Genomic DNA, 20,803 nt, shown 5'->3' on the forward strand with positions numbered 1-20,803 from the left:
CCTTCATCAATCCCATTCAGCTAGTGAATGTTTTACTGCCATTAAAAACTATAGATGTCAGCAACAAAATTCTTCCTCAGTGTATATCATCTCTTGATATATTAGCTAATGACAGGGATGTCAATACCTATTTTGTATAGTGAACTGGATAATTTCATGTGTTATGACTGTATGTCATCAGACCTGATTATATCATCAGTAGTTTTCTCTCATGATGAGGAGCTCATACTGGGAGTACAGGCTATCCAATGAACTACCAATAAACATATTAACAGAAGTTACAATCTTTTCTTCCTGAACTGCAATGGATTGCCTCATGCACGCCCTCAGTTGTGCACAATTCTCCTTTGAGGGAACACTGGACCCTTCCATTTGAGATGAAGTATGCCTTCCTGTTTACCTCTCCTTATCTCTTCAAGTATTTATACTTACCATTTGAAGTAACTCTTCATCCCTGACAGCAGGAGCCTTATCCTATATAGTACCATGAAGTGGTTAAAGCACAGACTCCAAATTCTTAGGTCCAAATCCCTGCTTCAATTCTTACTAATTGTGTGAACACCAGCAAGTTGCTGAACCTTGTTGAGCCTCAGTTTCCTTATCTGTGAAATTGAGATGGTAATTGAGTTACTCATAGAGTTGATAAAAGCATTAAATGAGTTAATTCTTATACATATGTGGAATGTCTGGCACATGATGAGAGCAACATACGAATGCTGGCTTTGTATACTCTGAAAACTGTAAGATACTCAAGACAGAAATTAAAGAAGACACAAAAAGGTGGAAATCTATCCCATGCTTATGGATCGGAAGACTTAATATTGTCAAAATGGCCATGCTGCCCAAGGCAATTTACAGATTCAATGCAATCCCTATCAAAATTCCAGCAACATTCCTTCAAAGAACTAGAACACATAGTTATATTCATATAGAAACACAAAAGACCCCAAATAGCCAAAGCAATCCTGAAAAAGAACAAAGCTGAGGGGAATACATTCCCTGACTTCAAGCTATACTACAAAGCCACAGTAATCAAAACAATATGGTACTGGCCCAAGAACAGACCCATAGATCAATGGAACAGAATAGAGAGGCCAGATGCAAACCCACACATATGTGATCAATTAATATATGACAAAGGAGCCATGAATATACAATGAAGAAAAGACAACCTCCTCAATAACTGATGTTAGGAAAATTGGACAGCTACATGCAAGAGAATGAAACTGGAATACTGCCTAACCCCATACACAAAAGTAAATTCAAAATGTATCAAAGACCTGAATGTAAGGCATGAAACCATAAAATTCTTTGAAGAAAACATAGGCAAAAGTCTCTTAAAAATAAATATGAGCAATGTTTTCCTGGACACATCTCCTCAGGCAAGGGAAACAAAATAAAATATGAACAAGTGGGACTACATCAAACCAAAAAGCTTCAGTACAGCAAAGAACACCATCAACAGAACAAAAGGCAACCTACAGAATGGGAGAATATATTTGTAAATGATTCAACCAATAAGGAGTTGGCAGTATATATATAAATATATAAAGAGCTCATACACCTCTACACCAGAAAAGCAAATAACCCAATAAAAAAATGTGCAGAGGACCTGAACAGACATTTATTCAAAGAAGACATACAGACGGCCAACAGAGATATGAAAATATGCTCCACATCACCAATCATCAGGGAAATGCAAATCAAAACCACAATGAGATATCACCTCACCCCAGTCAGAATGACCACTATCCAAAAGACAAGAATTAACAAGTGTTGGACAGGATGTGGATAAAAGGGAATGTCAATTGGTGCAGCCACTGTGGAAAGCATATGGAGGTATCTTAAAAAACTAAAATTAGAAATACCGTTTAACCCAGCAATTCCACTTCTAGGAATTTACCAGAAGAAAACAAAATCCCTGATCTGAAATGATATTTGCACCCCTATGTTTATTGCTGCATTATTTACAATAGCCAAGTTACGGAAGCAACCTAAGTGTCCATCAATAGATGAATGGATAAAGAAGATGTGGTACATATACACAATGGAATATTATCCAGCCATAAGAAAAGAAATCTTGACATTTGCAACTACATCCTCCAGAGGAGCTAGAGGATATTATGCTCAGTGAAACACGCCAGGTAGAGAAAGACAAATACCATATGATTTCACTTATTTGTGAAATACAAATACAAGCAAAACAGAATGAACAACCAGCAGTAGACTCACAGGCACTGAGAAGAGACAGGTGGTTACCACTGGGGAGGAGATGGGGTAGGTGGGTAGTGAGGGTGAGAGGGATACAGGGGCACAAAAATTCTCAATGACAATGTAGGTTGGTCACAGGGATAGTAGTACAGCATGGAGAATATAGCCAATGATTCTATAACATCCTATGTTGAGAGATAATAGCTGTACTAGTAGGGGTGAAGATTAAATAATATGGGTAACTGTTGAACCACTGTGTTGTATACTTGAGTCTAGAATAAAACTGCATATCAATAAAAAAATGCTGGCTTTGTTACTATTATTTTATATTAAGTGATACACACAGTTGAGTGTCTGAGCATGATAGGCCTTCAATTAGGGTTTATGGGTTCATCACATATCTTATTAACCATGCCTTACATTTTCTCTGTTCTCATTCTTCAACATCTGGGGCCCTGCTGACTCTGGAGGGACCACTCCTCCCAGCATCAGCCAACTCCTGGAGGTGACAAACAACTTTCCTGGGAGTGCACTTTGCAACTACAAACCAAACAACCCAGAGCCCATACCCCAACCACCTCTTTAATTGGTCTTATACTCCAGGCCACCATCCACCTACCCAGGTACTGGACAACTAGGGACAGCCAGCACACCCCAGAGTCTGCTGGAATTAATTGAAATAGCCAATCCTAAACCTGCTTCCCCTGCCTCAGCTTTTGCTTCCCAGGGAGACCACAGCAAGGGCTCTTGCCCACAGTTCTTCCCTCTCTCTGCCTGCAACTGATCCTGGCCCTTCCCCATGCAGCCCCCTATGAAATGGCATGCCCCCTCCTCTTGGAAATTGTAACTATCTTTTTTTTATTGAAGTGTCATTGGTATACAGTCTTATATTGGTTTCAAATATACAATACAGTGGTTCAACAGTTACCCATATTATTAAATCCCCACCCCCACTAGTGCAGTTACTATCTGTCAACATAGGAAGATGTTAAAGAGTCGACTATATTCTCCATGCTGTACTACCATCCCCTTGACCAGCTTATATTATGATTGAGAATTTTTGTGCCCCTTTATCCCCCTCACCCTTCCCACCAACCCCAGCCCCTTCCCCATGATAACCAACATTCCCTTCTCAGTGTCTATGAGTCTACTGCTATTTGTGAGTAACTATTTTCAATGGCAACCATCTCCTGATCTGCTGGCCTCAGCAGACCTCTAATCTCCTATTATTACACTATGCTTCAGAACAACATCATGGTCAGAAGAATGGCTGTGCCCCTTATTCCCATCCCGTGCCTCTGGCTTCTCTTTTGTCTGGATCTGCTTCCTTCCCACCTTGGCAAGACACACCAGCTCCCATCACCTGCTCTTTAGTCCAGGCTTAGACCCTGAACTGCCTGAAGTCATCTCACTCTCTCTCCTCTCGCTGCCATTCACTTCTCACCCAACATCTCTGTGCTCACTTGAGCCATAGCCCTGGACATTATGACTCTGCCTCCATCTCATAGTGCCCAGTCAGTACATTTGTACCTTCCAGTAACACACCTCAGGCTTGACCCTGTCCCCAGACTCTCTGCGTTCCATGTGCTAGCTGCATAGCTACTCTCTATTCCTTTTTTTCCAGAACACCATATTTATTTCTGGACCTATACCTATCTCCATGGCCCACATTCTCTAAGGGAAGGTGAATATCCAGACCTTTCTACACAGGCTACGTCCCACACCTCGAAGCTCAGCACCTTCATGAGGCCTCCTCTGACCCATGGAAGCCACAGGAGTGTCTCCCCTTTAAAGTCACATCAACTTTTATCTGCAACATCCAATGTATCAGGTTGTGCATTACTGCTTCTCAACATTCATCACCTTTTTTATCTTTCTGACTAGGTTCGACATTCCTTGAGAAGGCAACATGAACTATATACTTCTACATTTCCCCCAAGACCTAAAACACACCGATTCACACAGGAAGCACTGAAGTCAGTACAGTGCAGGGAATATGAATAAGGACTGCAAACTTCTCAAGTTAGACTCCCACTCCCCGCTTCTGTGCAATCACAGAAGTTATTTAACCTCTCTGGGCCCTACTTGTCTATGTAAAAATGAATACTAAATAAGATTATGTACATAAAGCACTTCGCATATAATAAACATTGAATAAATATTAAGTTATATTTTGATGTATTCAATGATTACCTATTCATTCTCTAATAAATATTAAATATTAATTCCCCATACATAATACATTATTTAAGAGATGACATACTTAACAACTTTAGATTACCTTAATAAATTATTTTTTCTGGAATCACTGTATTTGATCCAGGAGTTCATTTTGATAATGGACTGGGCAGATGAGAGTGGGAAAAAAGAATATTAAGACCTTTGTATCCTCACAGAAGGGTCGCACAGAGTACCTTCCTGAAGAATGTGCCTATGTCTGTCTCTTAAATAACCTTTATTCGTTTTCTTAAATCCTTTTTCTTAAATAACTTTTAGGGTTTTTCTAATGATTACAAAACATAATGTGGAGTCCTTGTAGAGAAAACTCTCAAGAGCACAAAAAATAATTTTTCGAAAGGTCACACACAATCCCTACCATCCAGATAATAATAGTAGTAATAGTAATAATATTTACTATTCATATACCATACAAACATTTTAAGTACCTGAAATTATATACTACTTATTGTTCTAAAATGTTTTTTCACCTAAAATTTCAAACATTTCCTATGTCAATAAATATCCTTCTAGAATATTTGTAAATGGTATGTCATCTGTGGTTGTGACATCCTTCCTTTAATAACCCCTCACAGAGGCCAGCTTTTTGCTGTCCTACATAAACATATGACTTTGGTTATTCCTCTGAAGACTGTATCAACCTGTTTGGAGCTTTGTTACTATGTGTGCTCCATAGAATCAGATCAACCCCCACCCCCAAACCAAGCTCAGCTGGGTGAACCCTTCTGCAGTTAAGAAACCCCTTGATGGGAGAGGTCCTAAAAGACCCCCCTCAGTAGGGTGGAGCCAGCTCTTCACCCTCACCCTGGGCATCACAGCTGGTTCAACAGGGAAACAAGTCTGGGGAGGGAGGACTCACCAACAGCTTGGCATCTGTCTCCTTGCCTGCATCCAGCCCGCTGCCTTCACTTACCTTTCCCCATGCTGCTTTACCTTCAGACTTTTCATCTTAACTTTCCCCTTAAATTAGAGGCTCAATTTTTACTATATTGTTTGATCATTTATGCTTTTTACATTAAAGCGCATCAACTTCTATTTTGAGTCCCATTTACCTTCATATTTTTAACTTTCAGCCTATACATTTAGCCTTTATTATAATCTAACATTTCTTTTACTTTTACATCATAAACTGTTTTAGCTTTTGATCTTTATCTTTTAAGACATTTTATCTTTTTTTTTTCATTTGAGCATTACATTTATTCCAACATATAAAACTTGGAGAGGAAACATTAAGGGAGAACACCAAAGGAGTAAACCTTGCTGGTCACTTTCTTGGTTTTTCCATGTCGGCACTGACTTCCTTTTCAGTTGACATATTGAATCCAAAGCAAGAATTTCCTGGTGGTTTTCTGAATTCTACACTTGCAATCACACCAAACTTCTTAATTCTCATATGAAGCTTCTCAAGAATGCCAAGTTCTTCTTCAAGTTCTTCTAAGAAACTTCTTCATTTTCTTCCAAAAATATGTTTAATTCATTCACAATTTCTTGCTTGTTTCTTCTGAACTCATAAGATTTCTGTGATCTCCATCAGAGGAGCCAGGGGTCCCCGTCACACCACCGGCTCCAGCTCTTTTGTCCCCTGGCCCTAGGCCTGCATTTTATTTTATTTTTTAATTTTTTTCAAAGCGGTTTTAACTTTCAAAATTAACTTTTAAATTTTTCTTTTAAACTATTTGTTTTCTTCTGTTTCTTTAGCCCTATTTATGAAGCTAATATTTTTTATTTTTATAAAACCTCTTGATTTTAAATTTAAAACTTTAAATCCATGTTGTACTCCTGAATTTTACCTTATTTTTCATGTTTGGTGGTTTCTCTTTCCTTGTTTACCTTTCTGACAGTATCTTCTTGTCACAGTCTTTGTTTATTTTAGTTTTCTCTTATGTTTTGCTCATTTCATGATCAATTTTGGCAATAGCTCAATAGAAGCTGGGCCTGGCTTCCTATCACACCCAGACCCACCTCCCCACTGTCTCTGTATTCCTGCCCAGCTGCCCTGCGTGGCTCTTCCAGCTGGTTAAGGAGGATAGCCTGAGACATTCAGGGATAATTCTGACCTGGGCTCAAGACTCATTTTGCACATGGCATATTTAATTAACTGGACCCTGTAACTACTTTCTCATGTTTTCCAACAATAAGAAAATGTCAGTTCAAATTCTAAGGTCTCTGACGAAGTGAGCATTAGCTCTAAGACAAGTCAGATCCGAAGAGCAACACAAACAAGGCCTATGGGTCGACCTTCCCAATGGCTACTCGATCCAGGAGCACAATGACAACCTGCAATGCCCCCTGCACCTCATGCGCCCCTCCAAAGATGGGCCTCCATCCTCACACAAAAGCCCAACTTGACAGCATTGGGATTATCGCAGATAGGGTTGTTGTGAGGTCAGCTGCAACCCAGGGGAATGGCTGTCTGAACTCTACAGAGTCTATGCCATATAACAACCTGCCCCTGAAACACAAGAAATGAATCTGGTACCCCTGAAAATGACCAGCCAGCCAGCCACAAGCCTCATGACATCTAGGCCACTGAGAGACCCAACCAAAGCCAGCAATCCTACTACCATGGAGTCACTTCTTTACCAGCCTCAACCCCAAATGGGAAGTAGGGCTCCACACTGTGAGGTCAGAGGTCACTCACTCATCCATTCACTCTGTGATACCAGGCGCTGGAACATTTGCAGTGGTGAGGAAGATTGAGGCACAGTCCCTGAGAGGAGAAATAAAACCAACTACAAGCCAAGGCTCAGTGACTATGGGCTACAAGCACCAGCACTATGCTGTGGAATGCAGGAAGGGAACGATTCTCTGTAACTAGTGCAGAGAGAAGACAGAGGAGGCTTCATGGCAAATATGATTTTTGGCATAAGCTACAAAGATGGAGGAAAGAACCCTAGAGGCTGAGGGGCCCACCCAGGCAAAGACATGCAAGTTTGGAAGTGTGTGGCCTGTTCAGGGAATTGCAAGTCATCTTGCACCTGGGGTGCAACTACCTCAGAGAGCAACTGCCACTGACCCCACCCTCTTTCTGGGCAGAGGCCTCAGTACTCACCTTGGTCCCCACTCTGAGTACAGTGAAGATGCGTGGCAGCATTGTACTAGCATCCCTTATCATTCAGTGGCATTTAGAAACAGTTTTTCCTTTGTTTTCCACGTGACAGTAAAGGAACAAGTCACTTCCACTGTGCTATTGAGAGTAGGTCCTCACATCTAGAGCAGGAAGTCAGAGGGCTGGTCTGTGGAGTTTCCTGAGCACTTAATTCTCAACTCCCACTCTCTTCCCTCCCTCCTCCCTCTGTCCTTCTGCATCAGTCACTGGAATCATCCAGGAGTTGAGGCTAACATGCTGCAGATGGAGGCCAGTCCTTCCACTCATCCCTGTGTCCCTACCTCTTGAGAGCAAAAATGACTCTCTTTCTCATTCATGCTCTTCATTTATAGGTAGAATTCAACAGCGGTAGACATCTTTTCTTTCTGTCTGTTCAGTTTCTATTCTCCCTTCTTTAGGGAAACACAATTCCATTTTCCTTTGGGAACCACCCACCCCTCACTGCACACAGTCTGGATGGTCTGTCATTCATGGGGCTCTGCCCTCCATGATTCACTGGTACACAGGTGACCCACGCAGGCCACAGAAGCTCTCTCCCTGAAATATCTTCCCCTAGACACTATGTGGCTCACTCCCTTACCTCTTCCAGTTCTGTGCTCAAAATGTCACTCCTCAGAGCAGCCATAGCTCACAGCCTATCTAAACACAACACCCCCATCACTCTTCATCACCTTACCCCGCTGGAGTTTTCAGTATGACATTATGCTTGTTCAGTTGCTTACTATGTGTCTCTCCCACTGGAACATCAGTTCCACGAGAGCAAGGACTGTTTTTCTCATCAATGCCTAAGCAATGTTGATCAATAGCACTAATAAACATCATTGACTAGAATTGTGACGAAGGCATGAACTAGAAGCTTGGGTGAAGCAACAAAAGCAATTAAGAGTATTCGTCCATGCAGTATTGCCTCAAAGAGTCATCCACTGACTCCTGCTCCCTAGGGTGATGTCCTTGTGAGCCATCTCTACCCTGCTTCCCCATAAAGTCCTTGGTTTGACAGAGGTGATTCCTGTGGTTCACAGCCACAGAGCCCTGACTCTTACCTACCCCACTCCAGGCCTGGCCCTTACTTCCACCAGGCCCTCCACAGGTCACCTCCCTCCCTGTTTGGGTTTCCTGAGTTCTCAGAGCCTCCTTGTAACTGGCCAGGATTTGCTGCACCTTCAGGTAGACTTGGTCTCGCATTTATCAGCCTCGGCTCCATGTTGCTCTCCACCTCCCACCTCTCACCCCTCACTGTCCACCAGGTCCCCACACTCCCTCTGGCACAGGACCCGCTTGCTCAGCTGACCCACACAAGGAAATGCTGCCGGAAACGGCTGCTGACAGGGCTTTCAGTCACAAATATAACTCAGGCTCAGTCACAGGACCTGGGACTGCACCCAGCACGGTCCCACAGAGAACATTCTGCGTCATGGCTAAGGTCCTCCAGTGCCTACTAACCCCAGTCTGGGACACAGTGATAGGAGGTTACCCTCCTGAATATGTTTGGTGGCACAGCTACAGCAGATAACCAAGGACATGAGATGCAATCTACACTTCGCTGGAATGTGACAGTCCTGACATGAACTCGCATTCACCTTGCATAATTTCTTGAAAATTAGCCAAGGTACTTCAAAATTAGCACCAGAGCACCACATTTAAAGAAAATATTCCCTCACTCATTCCTTCCACTCACAAGCACAGGCAGAAAAGCGACCTCTGATCTCAGTTACTTTGAGCAGCAGTTTTTTTTTTTCTTTTAAGTGATTCAGTTGTTTTGACACAGGCCTGACAGCAAAAGAACAGCTGTCCCAGCAGCCAGGGAATCGTCTATCACTTTGCTAAAACATTCAGAGAGCATCTTAGGTTATAAATGAGAAGGGAAAGAGATTAAGTAGATTCAGAAAGTTTTTCTTCGCTACTCTCATGAGCAATAGTTGGTTGATATTCACTATCTTCCCTTAGAAATACCAAGTAATTTGTTTCTAAAGGGAACACACAAGTAGAGACAAAGCTAGTTACATTTAGTTAATATCTGAGACATGGGAGGAAGGGGTGTTTCATGTGCTGTGGTGTTAAAATATCATATTGGCCACCTGTAAGGGACTGCTGTCTTTACACTTAATCCAGTCCTCAAGAAGATCCACAAGAACAATCACCAGGAAAACATGAAAAAAAAATCAGGTCATATTTTTCAAAATTATATTTCAGGGCAAAAAGCATTTTTATTAAATGTTAAGAATGGATTCCCTTAGAACACAAACAGAAAATGCATAAGAGAATATTCCTAATATTAATGAACACATGAGAAACTAACTTCACTAGTTACCAAAGAAATAGAAGCTACAAACAATGTGATTTCATTCTACTAATTAACTTAATAAAGACTAAAACATGACAGTACTCAGAGCAAATACAAAACTAGTTATTCTCACTCACCGCTGGTATAGACTTGCACCTGGTACAAACATTTGGATAGCAGTTCACCATATAAGTCATGATGACATTTATTACCTATTTTATGTAAAGAAAAACAGAAACAACATTGATAGTAGTGATAACTATATTTTGATACACAATGCAACTATTAAGTTTAATGTTTACAAAGAGTTTTTATACCTTAAGAAAATACTTACTTTTAAAATTTAAGTGAAAATGAAGAATATAAAATTCTGTTGACAGTTTGATCATGACTATGTCCAAAAACATACACTTAAAATCAAGTCTGTCTACAAAAAGCTATTAGTAATAATTGAATTTAGCAAGGTTGTAGGATACAAGATCAGTATTTTAAAATTGAATTATATTTCTATATACAGGCAACAGTAATAAATTAATACCATTTACAACAGAATAAAAAAATATAAAATACTTATAAATCTGACAAAATATGTGCAACACCTATACACTGAGAAATTGCTTAAAGGAATTAAAGAAAATCTAAGTAAATAGAACAATAAGCCTTGTTTGTAGGCCAAAGGATCCAATATTGTTCAGATGTCAATCCTCTCAAAATCAAGCTACAAATTCAATCTAATTCCAATCAAAATCCCAGCAGACTTTTTGTAGAATTGACAATCTGATTCTAAAACTCAAAGAATGTATGGAACAGACAAAACAATTTTGAAAAAGAACAAAGCTGGAAACTAAGATTACCCAATTTCAAGACTTACTATAAAGATACTGTAATCAAGACAACATAATATTGGCTTAAAGATAGACAAATAGATCAACAGAATAGAAGAAGAGTCCAGAAACAGGCCCATACATAGATAAGGAAAACAGACTTTTGACAAAATTATGAAGGTAATTCAATGGAAAAAGAGCCATCCTTTCAACAAATGCTGCTGAAAACCATATATAAAAAATTAACTCAAAGTGGATCATAGACCTAAATATAAAACTTGAAATTATAGATCTTCTAGGAGAAAACAATTGGGGGAAATATTTTTCAACACTTTATGAAAGAAGATGTAAGGATGGCAAATAAGACAGTTTGACCCTTGAATAACATGAGTTTGAACTACACAGGTCCATTTACATGCAGATTTTTTCCCAATAAATATATTGGAAAGTATTCTGGAGATTTGTAACAATTTGAAAAACATTTTCTTTTCCCTAGTTTGCATTATTGTAAGAACACAGTATATAATACATATACAAAATACGTACTGATCAACTGATGATATTATCAGTAAGGCTTCCTTTTGGCTATTAGTAGTTAACTGTTGGAGATCCAAGAATTATATGTAGATCTTCAACTGTGGAGGGTTGGCACCACTAACCCACATATTCTTCAAGCATCAAATATATGTGAAGGATGTTCACTATCATTAGTCATTAGGAAAGCGCAAATTACAACCACAATGAGATACCACTAAACTATTTAAATGATGAAAATTAAAAAGACAAATTGTACCAAGTATTGGGGAGGATGTGAAGCAACTAGAACTCTCATGCCCTGCTGATATGGAATGTAAAATATTACAGCCACTTTGGAAAATAGTTTGGTAGTGTCTTAGGGAGTTTAACATATACCTATCATACTAGGTATTTCACTCCTAAGTATTTTCAGAAGAGAAATGAAGGCATATGTCCATACAAAGAATTAAATACAAATATCATAGAAGCTTTATTTGCAATAACCAAAAACCACAAATAACAAAATGTCCATCAAGAGGTGAATGGATAAACAAATTGTAGTATATTCATATGGAGTACTGTCTAGCAATACCCAGGAATGAATGGATGATACATGCTAAAAACATGGATATATCTCAAACTAATTAAGCTAAGTGAAAGAAAACAGCCATAAGAGAAAAACACTGTGACACAATTTTTAAAGAAAATTCAAATGAATCTGAAGTAATAAAGGAAATAGTCTGTGATGACCTGGGAGTGGGAGGGGGATGGGGCAGACAGGAGGAATTACAAAGAAGTTCAAGGAAGCTTTTGGCAACATTGGATATTTTCAGTCTTGACTGCAATAATTTCATGGGTGAATATATATATATGTCAAGCCTTTTCAATCATATAATTTATTATGTACAGTTTATTTTATGTCAATATTACCTCAGGGAGAAAAGGACAAGTATTCTAAAAGTGGGTTCTGTTGATGGTTGCACAATTCTATAAATTTACTAAAAATCATTGAATTATATGCTTCCACCCTGTGAATATTATAGAATGTAAATTATGTGTCAAAAAGTGATTTAAAAAAACCTAGAAGGAAACACATCATGTATTTAAAGTTGTTAGCTCAAGGTAGTGAAATTACCCTTCAGTTTTTTTGGTGCTTTCTTTATAACTTTCTATGTTTTCAGGTTTTTCTAATTAAATATAAAGTTTAATAAGCAAAAAAAAAAGTTTTTAATGTCTTCCGACATTAGTACTTTTATCTCTTTTAGCTACTAATACTCAGCCATCAAATTATCATCTTTGTGTAAATTTATGACAAAACATCTTTTAAAACTTGAGGGAAGGCTTTAATAGACTTGTTGTATTTGTTCTTCTATCTATAACACCTCCTACCGGGATACCCTACACAGAGTGAGCGTTCAGTAGAACTCCGGTAAATGAACATACAGTATTTGTAAGGCAATCCTCCAATGTTTCTTAATATTGATCTGTCCAGCACTTCATGGTGACTTCTCCCAGGCTAAACTACTATAACAAATTAGTTAAATTATTATAACAAATTAGATCAAGAAACTACTGGCCAAATTTGGTAAATAGTTTCATTGGAACACAGACACATGCATTTATATACATATTGTGTGTGTCTACTTTCACACCACAGGAAAAGAACAACTGCTACAAAGACTGTATGGTCCTCAGACTAAAATATTTACTATCCACCTTTTACAGAAAAAGTTCACCAACTCTTGTAATAAATGGCAGTTGTTCATTGCATGTTTACTCTGTTTCAAGTATCAGCTAAATGTTTGAACACATTAGTTCTTTTAATATTCATCTCTAAAGTAGTTAGTTATCTAAGCTATGGATTAAATCATATGCGTGGTTTTTTATTTAAATGCATATCTGGAAAAGCTACTTTTCCATAAATGTCTTGCTTATAACAAATTATCTATATAGATAAAAAACTACAAAGACAAAAGGAAGGGATATTTGTATACAAAAGAAATTCATTTATAAAGGCAATTTTTCTAGAATAGGCCGTTTCTTAAATATTCAATTTATGAGTATAAACCCCAAGTTATATTTTAGTTGAACTATAATTCACTGTGAAGCAAAATGATATCATAACTATTGTTTGTTGACAGTCTTCCGGAAACTAGACTTCGCATCTTTTGTGCCATTCAACACTAACAGTTTTATGGAAAAAGAACACTACCATTCCCAGTTTATACATGAGAAAGCTGAGTTCCTGAGAAATTAAGAAGATCAACAATTAGTAAGTGGTAGAGCCAAAATTAGACCTTGGTTCTCTCTGAAACCAAAGCCTATCCTCTTTCCATTTATGAACACATGTCTCTAAAATACAAAAAAAAAGGAAGTATATAGGTCTCTACTACTGAGGAAATTAACCCATAAGAGCTGAATATCTTAAAATGTTCTTGGAACTGTTAGTAGCAGGAATCTTAAAAGTATTCTAAATGAAAAAGAAGCTCATTAGTTGGATTCCATCTCCAGTTTTATTACTAACTGGTTGCCATAAGGATGGCAGAGAAATGTACATTATCTGAAAAATACATTCCAAATATGTTGTATGACATTTACTTCAATAATTATGGTAAAGACTCAGAAGAGTGTACCAGCTGTTAAGAGCAGATTAAATTTATCTCCTGGGAAGAGTAAGTCACTGCCAGGAAGCACCTTCCAGGTAAACAGGCATTCAGGTATGATACAACTCCTGTTTGCTCTCCAGGCACCCAGAGAAGCATGAGTCCCATAGGAAGGATCCAAGTCTAGAGCAACACTTAAGTGCAAGTGGAATGCTGTCATGTGCAAATGTCCCTACAGTTGTGGCAGCATCATGACCATCCACTGGATTTAATAGCCATTCAAGTAATATAATCTCTCTGGGACACCTTTAATATTGCCCCCTTTTTCCCCATCAATCCACAGGAATTTGTTCTAGTACAGTAAAGCCACTTACATGAGGGTTCATTTTAAAGCTCATTCTTATATTTAGAGAAGCATTAGTAGCCCAAGTCTACCATCACTGACTGGGGAACTATTACTAGAAGATAACATGAGGCATCTATTTTATGTACTAAACCCCTTTATATGTATTTTCCCGCTTAATCTTCACAGCAGTCTTATGAGGCAAGGACTGTTACCATCCTAATTTAAGGCATTTTCCTTTGTAAACATTTCATTGATGAAATAATAGAATCAATTCACCTGAATTAAAAATAGATAATCTCTGACTGTCATCCAATAATAACAAAGATAGTTTTTTAACTACAAGCAGTTTTACTAAGTTCAATATGCCTAAGCCTTTTGTGTTTCTTCTATCACGTAATACTTTAACTTGCAGGGATAGAATAAATTCTCATTTGGAAAGCTGGTCTACACAGCTACTGTCTATTTTTATGAGGAAGAAATATGGCAAATGACCAGTGTAGTATCAGGCATTTTCTTTTAAAATAAAAAATAACGTTCAATGCCTTAGGGACAATTACGATTCAACTCAGTATTTGAGTGGTTCATAAGGGCCCTGGCTTCATTATAAGATGTTTGTGTAGGCCTCAATCAGAGACAGGCTCCATGATCTTAGACAAGATCCTTCATCTTGCTAGACATGCTTACTCAACTATAAATAGGGGGGCATAATTTATCTGCTTCTGAGAATCATTTGGATATATGAGATAATGCACATAAAACCCTTAACACTAAGTGCTCAGTCAATGTCAGCTATAAAAATTATCATTATTATTTCTATTATTATATCTAACTGCACAATTAAAATTAAGATCTGAGACAACACAGGGCTTCAAAGCATCTTCACAGCAACCAAAAGATGATGATGTTACAGTCAGTATCATTTTAGTGTTAAATGTATGTAATTGTTTCCGTAGTATTCAATTACAGCAATCACATTCTCTGGTTATCAGATAATTAGACTATTCAGTTATCCAAAGTACCCTATTCCCTAACCATTAACCAATCAGTAGTAACTCATTGAAATGATACTGTATGAAATACTTGGGTGTTAAATATGATTGATAAAAAGGGCCATACCCCTTCCTGAAGAGTTTATGGGGAGCTTTTTCTTGAGAAACAAAACACAAGAAACTATAGTTGGTGTCATAATACTTCTCGGATAAGTGCTAAATAATGGTTCCAGTAAGAACTCAGAAAATTTAAGGAGAGAGAAATGGAAGAATAAATGCCTCCTCTGTGCTTTTTAAACATGATAATTAATCCTCAAAAAAAAATCTGAAAGATAAGTTTAATTAGTTCCCACTTTATGGAAGGATTCTTACCTTTGAGATGTTAAGGGATATACTCAAGTCACAAAATAGTAAGTAATGTATTCAAGCCCAAGTCTATGTGACTTCAAAGTCTGGACACTTACAATATGTTGCATGACCTCCCATGTAACTTTAATAAAGCCACAAATGAAATCTCACTTTCCACCTAAGAAATATCAAAATCAAACCACGAAAGAAAAAAAAAAAAACTATCATCAGTATTCTCCCAGAAGAAAGATATTAGTTTATGCAACAGCCAAATAACACATATGAAGTCTCAACACGAAGCCCTAATTCTTAAAAAGAAAATCCTGATTTGTCTTAGGAGCTATTATAATTTTCAAAGTTACCTTAGAGATATTTTCATGAATTTACTGTGTGAAATTTTCAAATTTACTCACACAATTCATCAAGTTCTCAAGGACATTTCTAGAGTAATCACTTATAGAGCATTAATTCTGGGACCTGATTAGAGATAATATAGCTATTTTATAATATTTAGTAGTTCAAAATGGGAAGTTAATACACTTCTAAAAATACCAAAGGATTTTTAAAAATGTCAACTGTGATTATCGAAAATAGCTTTGAGTTCTATCTAATTCTCTCATACTCTGTTTAAGAGTTCTGCATTTTGTATCAGGGATGGCCTTAATAAATAACCTCATTTGATAGGTGGCAATTCTTTTTTATATTTTAGCCCATTCTCAGTGACCTTTATTTATCACTATCTTTTAAACCCCATGACTCATCCAATCCCTCAATTTTCAAGACTTTCAGGAAGTTTCACCGACAGGCAAATATAGTGAGGGGGAAATACCTAGACACTTACCAAAAGCATTTTTAAAAATAAGAATTTCTAGCTGTGCCTAAGAGGCTTCAGTGCTTATACTACAATATTTAATTAGTATTATGCACTAAGTTTCCATAAATGTCATGAACCTTTGCAGATCAGCTAATGGAGTTTTGGTAATGCTATTAATTAGTTAAGAAACCTTAGAAACAATTACTGATTTCCCCCAAGAAGTAAACTCTTCATGATTTAGCACACACAAAACAAAGAAAAGGAGAGCTAAGGCTCATATCTGATCATCTGGAACCCCTCAAAAAATCATCTTACCTAGAAGTATCTAGATAATTGAAGGAAAATGATGTTTATGTCACATATTTGGGGAAAGATCTGAATTAATGAAAACTTTAGTAAAAGGCTTGACAACCTCAAGTAAATGATAACTCAGACCAAGAAAACAGTAAATAGTTAAGGATCTATTTCTTTGACTATGATTTTAGAAAGAAGAGAAAAGATTCATTTAAAATATTAGTAGATTGAATTTGCAAAACTGCCTCCATGGGAAAAACATGAAAACCCCTTTATGACCCAGGGCCAAGTGGCTCTCCACCTCATATAAATCCTCATCCCTTCCTCACGAATACAAACAGATACCCCCACTGACAACACAAAGAATGAAATCAAAGGGAGTTTTACATCATTTCAATTCATGGCATCTAGCACTATGGCACATCAAACTCTTCTTATGAAGAGTAATTTTATTCTTTCTTACCTTAGACATATTTCTGACAAATCAAAAGTCAGACCTACATATGCCCTAAATTGACATATCATTTTACCCCATTGGAAGTTGTGATGGCTAAATTTATGTGTCAACTTGACTAGGCTAAGCCACACCCAGATAGCTGGTAAAACATTATTTCCTGGTGTGTCTGTGAGGATGTTTTCATGGTATTGCATTTGAGTCAGTAGACTAAGGAAAGAGATCCACCCTCACCAATGTGGGCAGGCATCATTAAATCCTATGAGGGTTTGAAGGTGGAGGAATGAAAAGTAATAGAAGGAAAGGTAGAGGAAGGGTAAATTCTCTCTCTCTCTTTTCTTGAACTGGGACATCCACCTCCCCCTGACCTCACATGGGAGTGCCTGGGCCTTCGGACTCCCAAACTTGAACCAGCGGCCCCTGGTTCTCAGAACTTCGGACTTTAACTGAATTATACCATCAGCCTTCCTAGTTCTCCAGCTTGCAGATGACAGGCTGGGACTTCATAACTAGGTGAGCCAATTCCTATAGTAAATCTCCTATTGGTTCTGTTTCTTTGGAGAGCTTCAAATATCTAACTTTTTCTTTATGCCACATGGTTATTGTGACTGAGTTGTACCCAGCCACTGACCTGAAGGAAGCCCTTAGCTTCCAAGGCAACCCTTGCGGTCAGCATCTCCATATGCTTATGCACCATCAGTTAATCAAGATTGTCTGAGTTGGATAATAACATGAATTCAAGTCCACAATCCCTCAGCCCAAACCCTCGCAGCTGGACGTGACTTGGAATTAAGTTTTCTCATTTTACAACAGTAACAGGATGAGTGATGCTGTGTTTTACCTAACTCCCGCAGTGGCATCTGAAATGGTGCCCCAAATTCAAGCACGCTAATGCTTCTGCAACAAAACGAATGAATTTTTACACTAAGTGTGATTTAAAAACCAGTCCCCTAACAGATCAAGCCTGGCCAGTTTTGCCATAAAATGGATTGCAAAATAACTTTTGGATTTCAAACTTTATAATAGAATGAAGAATTAATAGCAGAGGAGTAGTAGCAGTAGAAAATGTTTGCAATTGTTATTATGAAACCTGGCAGATGAGAACAGATACCAGATACCAACCCCACATCCTTTCACTTCATCTGCTCAGCAACTCTGAGGTCAAAACTATTACCAAGAGGGTGTTTTACTCCAACTAATTAAACAATACCGTCCTAGAGCCTGGATTTAAGCCCAATATTGTTAAAGGCCTTTATTTAATTTGCCTTCTCTTTTTGAACATTTCTTCTACCTCTCTTTGGTTAGATTTTATTATCATTAGTGGCCTACATAGCAAGTCCAGAATGAGTTTTAAAAGGAAAAAAAAATTTTTTTTCAAATTATTCAGACAGCTACAGAATCAACCCTTAGGTTATTCACTAGTTCTCCTTTGACCAAAATTACATGTTAATAATTATCCCATTTAAGCAGGTTTGTTTCCTTTTGTGAATTTCTGTATGATCATCCCACAATTCTGAAATGTGTTTATTCTGACAACCACTACAAGGAAAAACTCGATTTAAAAAAAATAAAAGGCTATGGAAGGGCTCAAAATGGCCATATTAAACTGGACAGTAATTTGCTGAGTCTAAAGCTAGTATAGAGACTAGTGCAAATCTCACTACCTGTCCCAGGCCACGGTCACCACGAGCAGCTGAAGTGATCCAGTCTTCCTCCTGTTCACTCCACATTTACCCTCGTAATTTGGATTAGTTCTCATCCAAACCCTGGCAATTCAGCTTGAAAATTGTTGGCCTACATTACATCTTGTGGGATTTTTATAAATATGATACTCTGAGTCACCAACATCATAATGTATGAGACCAGAGTGATGGCGATGATAACCTCTTACACCTCCGGTGAACAGTTCATGCTAACAACCCAGTATAAACTGATTGCACATGTAATTATCATTTTAATACGCATTTACTGCAAACAATGAGCAGATACTATAATAATATCATGTATGCTCTTTTTATTCTTTAAAAAATGCTTCCCTACTGTGCATCTTAATTACAGAACACAGGAAGCATTCCAATTAAAATCACAGTCTTAGTATCATCTAAAATTATCTTCCTGCAAATAGGAAAGTCTTTCCTAGAGCAAGTGCCTTTGGTTGGGTTTCCCCAGAAGAAGACCCAAGGCAAGGATTTGTATGCAAGCAGTTTAGTATGATTCTGGAACACACACAGGGCTGATGCATCTAAACACTATCAATCTCTAGAACATCCTCAAACACATATTTATTTGCACACATATAATAATTTATTTTTATGGATTTTATAGATGTCTGTGTCCATCCCCCAAGAAACATGTTTTGTTTTCAAGCAGTAGAAATTGGCCTGGGACACAACACTGTCCTCTTGGCCAGTGAGCCTGACCCACTCTGTAGCACAATGACCCTCAGGCAATATCTGGAGTGGGTATGTCTGCACAGTTGTTGTCTTCTCTTTCACCCATTTTTGTGTTCTAGAACAATTTTGACCCACACTGTTCAAAAAGAGTATGCAAGTAATAGTGCTGGATATGTGACTAAAAAAAAAAAACCCAGGAGGAGAATTAGCCTGGATGGTAAAAAGGCAGGTTAAGTTTGACCTCTCTTGGTCATCACAGAAATGGTCGAGGTCACTGAGGGCAAAGGTCAGCAGGCAGCAGGACTGGTGTAGGAAGCCCTTTGCTATTCTGAAAGTGTAAGCATGACTGCAGTGCAGGAAGGCTCCTGAATGACTAGGGGAGGGGGACCTGCAGAGAGCTAAGGCCAGCAGTAGTCAGGACTTCGGGGGACTTGAAGGGGACTGAGAGCCCTGCCAGGATGGCCATTTTAGGACAGTACATAGACAGTGTGCTCCCTTCAAATGTTACTACCATCAGTTTTTTTAAAGGGAAAAAGAGCCAAGGGCTGGGATTTCCCTGTTCTACAGGTCATCAAATGGTCCCGAGCTGAGATGTCCTATACCTGCCCCTCAGTCCCCACACCCCAAAGGTTCTCTGATCAGTGCTCTTGCTCTCTCATCCCTTGCTTGCTGGGCCCCTACCACCAACAACCATCTGGGAAGGGCCAGCTCTGGGTATTCTGGGAAAAGTTTCAAGGAAGCAGAACCTGGAAGCAAGGACATGCATATGGCCAGGTAGCATTATCACTCTGCAGGACAGGAGATATGGGACTGTGAAATCTCTGCAGAAGTAGGATGGCAGCAGTCACAATAAAATGAGTAGGCACTGCAAATCCACTTCATGGATGGAGTGAGTCAGAAGATGTCTTGGTCAGCTCAGGCTGCCATAACAAAATGCCACAGACTGGGTGGCTTAAACAACACAAATTTTTCTCATTGTTCTGGGGACTTGAAATCCAACATTAGGGTGCAAGCAAGGTTGGTTTCTTATGAGGCCTCTCTTCCTCTCTTGCAGATGGCTGCCTTGTCACTGTATCTTCAGGTGGCCTTTCCTCCGTGAACAAGTGGGGAAAGAAAGAGCTCTGGTGTCTTTTCCTCTTCTTGTAAGGAAAACAGTTCTATTGGATTAGGGATCCATCTGTTGACTTCACTTAAATTAATTATCTCCTTAAAGACCCTCTGTCTAAATATGGTCACACTGGGAGTTAGGGCTGCAACATGAATTTTGGAGGATACAGTTCAATCTATAATAGGAAGTAAGAGCTTCTTAAAAAAATAATATATTGTTAAATTACAGTCATTAAAAATTGTGCTTTGTCCATTAGAAGAAAAATTAAAATT

General features: G+C 38.4%; 1 protein-coding gene across 9 annotated transcripts in view; it reads right to left on the reverse strand.

Moving 5' to 3' along the window:
* SLCO5A1 (solute carrier organic anion transporter family member 5A1) overlaps positions 1-20,803 on the reverse strand; it is a 135,502-nt gene that overhangs the window by 75,277 nt on the left and 39,422 nt on the right. For 6 of the 9 annotated variants that reach the window (XR_012128245.1, XR_012128244.1, XR_012128243.1 and 3 more), the window contains exon 2: positions 9,980-10,054. The exons of the other annotated variants lie outside the window; for them this stretch is intronic. Coding sequence is in view for 3 of the 6 variants with exons in the window: in XM_073229660.1 (XP_073085761.1) it covers positions 9,980-10,054 (75 nt within the window). In the remaining 3 variants the exon portion in view is untranslated. The remainder of the gene's footprint in view (positions 1-9,979; positions 10,055-20,803) is intronic. 9 annotated transcript variants of the gene reach the window in all.

The sequence above is a fragment of the Manis javanica genome, chromosome 2 (assembly GCF_040802235.1).
Source record: "Manis javanica isolate MJ-LG chromosome 2, MJ_LKY, whole genome shotgun sequence".
Lineage (NCBI taxonomy): Eukaryota > Metazoa > Chordata > Mammalia > Pholidota > Manidae > Manis > Manis javanica.